The sequence below is a fragment of the Anopheles darlingi genome, chromosome 3 (genome assembly GCF_943734745.1).
Source record: "Anopheles darlingi chromosome 3, idAnoDarlMG_H_01, whole genome shotgun sequence".
In the NCBI taxonomy this organism is placed as follows: Eukaryota; Metazoa; Arthropoda; class Insecta; order Diptera; family Culicidae; genus Anopheles; species Anopheles darlingi.
Genome location: NC_064875.1, coordinates 38,838,439 through 38,840,938, shown reverse-complemented (window position 1 = coordinate 38,840,938; position 2,500 = coordinate 38,838,439). Strand labels below are relative to the sequence as shown.

At 39.2% G+C, this 2,500-nt stretch overlaps 1 protein-coding gene across 3 annotated transcripts in view; it reads left to right on the top strand.

Annotated features, from left to right (window-relative positions):
• The window catches only part of LOC125957183 (SCY1-like protein 2), a 53,601-nt gene that overhangs the window by 38,638 nt on the left and 12,463 nt on the right, over nt 1–2,500 (top strand). Inside the window, exon 17 of one of the 3 annotated variants that reach the window (XM_049689692.1) lies at nt 1,943–2,030. The exons of the other annotated variants lie outside the window; for them this stretch is intronic. Within the exon in view, the coding sequence (XP_049545649.1) occupies nt 1,943–1,981 (39 nt within the window). The 3' untranslated portion in view covers nt 1,982–2,030. Of the gene's footprint in view, nt 1–1,942; nt 2,031–2,500 lie in introns of those variants that run through there. 3 annotated transcript variants of the gene reach the window in all.

Genomic DNA, 2,500 nt, shown 5'->3' with positions numbered 1-2,500 from the left:
TCGAACGAAAGAAAAAACTTCAAACATCCTTCTCCCATCTGTTCTGATAATCTCCCGATCGTCATTTTGCGACAAGGCTCATCAGCGATTCTCTCTGTGCACAAAGCAGCGCACAACGTCTGGCGATAAAGCAAAAACACTCACCAAAGCTTTTCCACCAGCTGCAGCTAATGCATCAGCTTTTCACCCCTAGGGCAAAACTCGGTTTCGCTCGGAGAACTCAGCATGTTGACGCACACGAGAAATAAAGAGATCGAGAGCACAAGGCTCAGGCATCAATGGCCACCTGTAGAGGCACCTGTTGACATTTAGTGACCAGGCATTTTTTTTTGTTGAGTTTTCGCATGAAACACATTCCTACCATAGCTGAATGGGATGTGCTGATGGGAAACCAGCCCTCTCCGAAGCTACATAAAATGTTGTTTCTTTTTTGACACGGAAATGGAAGTTTTTTTTTTGTTCCTCAGAGAGCTACTATTACAATGAAGGGTAGGTTTGTGTTTGGTTTTTGGCTGTTCAGACTTTTTGCAATGGATGTGATGTACCGTCCATTTCCCGTGTGGTTGCCGCATTCGTAACTGACTTCTAATTAATAGTATCCTGCGCCAATTGGCAATTGTATGAAGTTTTAGATGTTTTTCATCAACAAATGGGAATATCATATTCTCAACCTTTGATTGCAGTTGAATGCGCCTAGATATTGGTATTGAAAAGAACGCTGGGAATAGTACTCATACGACTACACATTGTATCGAGTAGAAGATGGCCATTTCTCTTTATCCAATGTGATATTTTTTTAGTAAACTTGTACGTTCTTTCATGAACCAGCACGTCGAACAGATTATCCATCTCATCAATGTTCCATTCGTAGCTTTTTTTGCTACTACTGAGCGCTTCTTTGCACAACTGCTTTTAATCTATACATTGTCTCTTGGAAATTCGCTGATAGGTTGTTATCAAAATACGGTCAAATGAATACGATTGTTGTACAAACTCATTTGGTGATAGGTTTATTGTTTATAAGTCAAATTAACACTCTGTCGATGCTGGTGCTTTTTAATCAACTTGACTCCTTTCCTGGCGCTTTACACCACCTCTAACATTTCTTTCAATACTATCGTGTTGCTTTGAAAATTATTTTGTGGCGTTTTTTGCTAGCCCGTGTGTTTGGTTTGATTGTATGTTGACTCGTCGGCTGATCGTAACTTTTCCTTATACTCGCCGATACAAAATTTTTAGATGAATGAACAAGTTACCTATTCGCTCGATCGTTCAAAACATATGTTTGACCTTAAAACGTGCTTGCTTGGTTTTATTTTCTGTGAAAGTTTATTTATGTGTTTCTGTTCGTCTCGAGCAGCAAAGAAGAAAATACGTTTCGTTTTCGATTGATGTATGCATTACTTGCGATTACTTGGTTGGTGAATCTTAAATCAATATACCAAACTGTTGTTTGACTATTTGAAACCAGGTACTTTTGGCAGACTGACCGTCTGCCATACATTGATATGTACTTACTTTTGATCACCAAGCATTGAATGATTTTGTAGCACATACTGAAGTAGAAGTAAAATCGTATAATATGATTCAAGTCAGTTCTACCGTGGATGGTCTTTTAACACATTGACCAATCGACATCCCATCAATCGATACTTACCGAAGGTGATTTATGGAAACCTGTCACAGCGAAATAATTTAGTGTCTCGCGACAATGCATCAGCAAACAGTACGCTACAACACGCAATAGATACCAACATCCAAACCACCAAACCACCAAACCACCACAAACCACATCAGTCACTGTCGCACAGACACGCTCTCCAATGCGTCTCTTTGTACTAACCGCTAAGGTACACTTTGTGAGGCTATGTGACCAATTTGATCAATCGACATCGGAAAGCGAACGGAAACAAAAATAAGCTTTTCTTCCCTTTGACTTTAGCTTGCACGGAGCATGATCGTGAGTACTATCTGTCTGTAACTCTTTTCTCTCTTCCGTATGCGTATCCTACAGTAGGCATAACCTGGGCAACTGCCTTCGTCGTACTGTTGCGGTGCGATAACAATGCAAAACCCTGCCGACAGCTTCCTGTGCATGGTATCTTCAATCCTATTGAATTCCGTTCCGATTCCTCCAACATGTTTTTTATTATTTAAAAAAAGTGTGACATTCTCTTGTTAAAAATGTTACCTCCAACAAGCCTATATGTAAACTGATATCATTGGCAAAGAATTTCTTCCAACTTGCAAGGAACATTCTTCCAATAACTGGAATTATTTGTTTTCGTTAGCATAAACGTTAATTCTTAAATATGTCTCTTCTCTGGGCAGATAATTCAATAAGGACATTTAATATCTTATCTAACAATAATACCGTCAATGGATTTTTAACATTCTCCTATACCATGTATTATACCGACGTGCCACTCAATCAGTACTACTAGCACTTAAATTAAGGGAATCTCAGAATGGGAATCTCTCATCTCTGCCTTCTATTCTG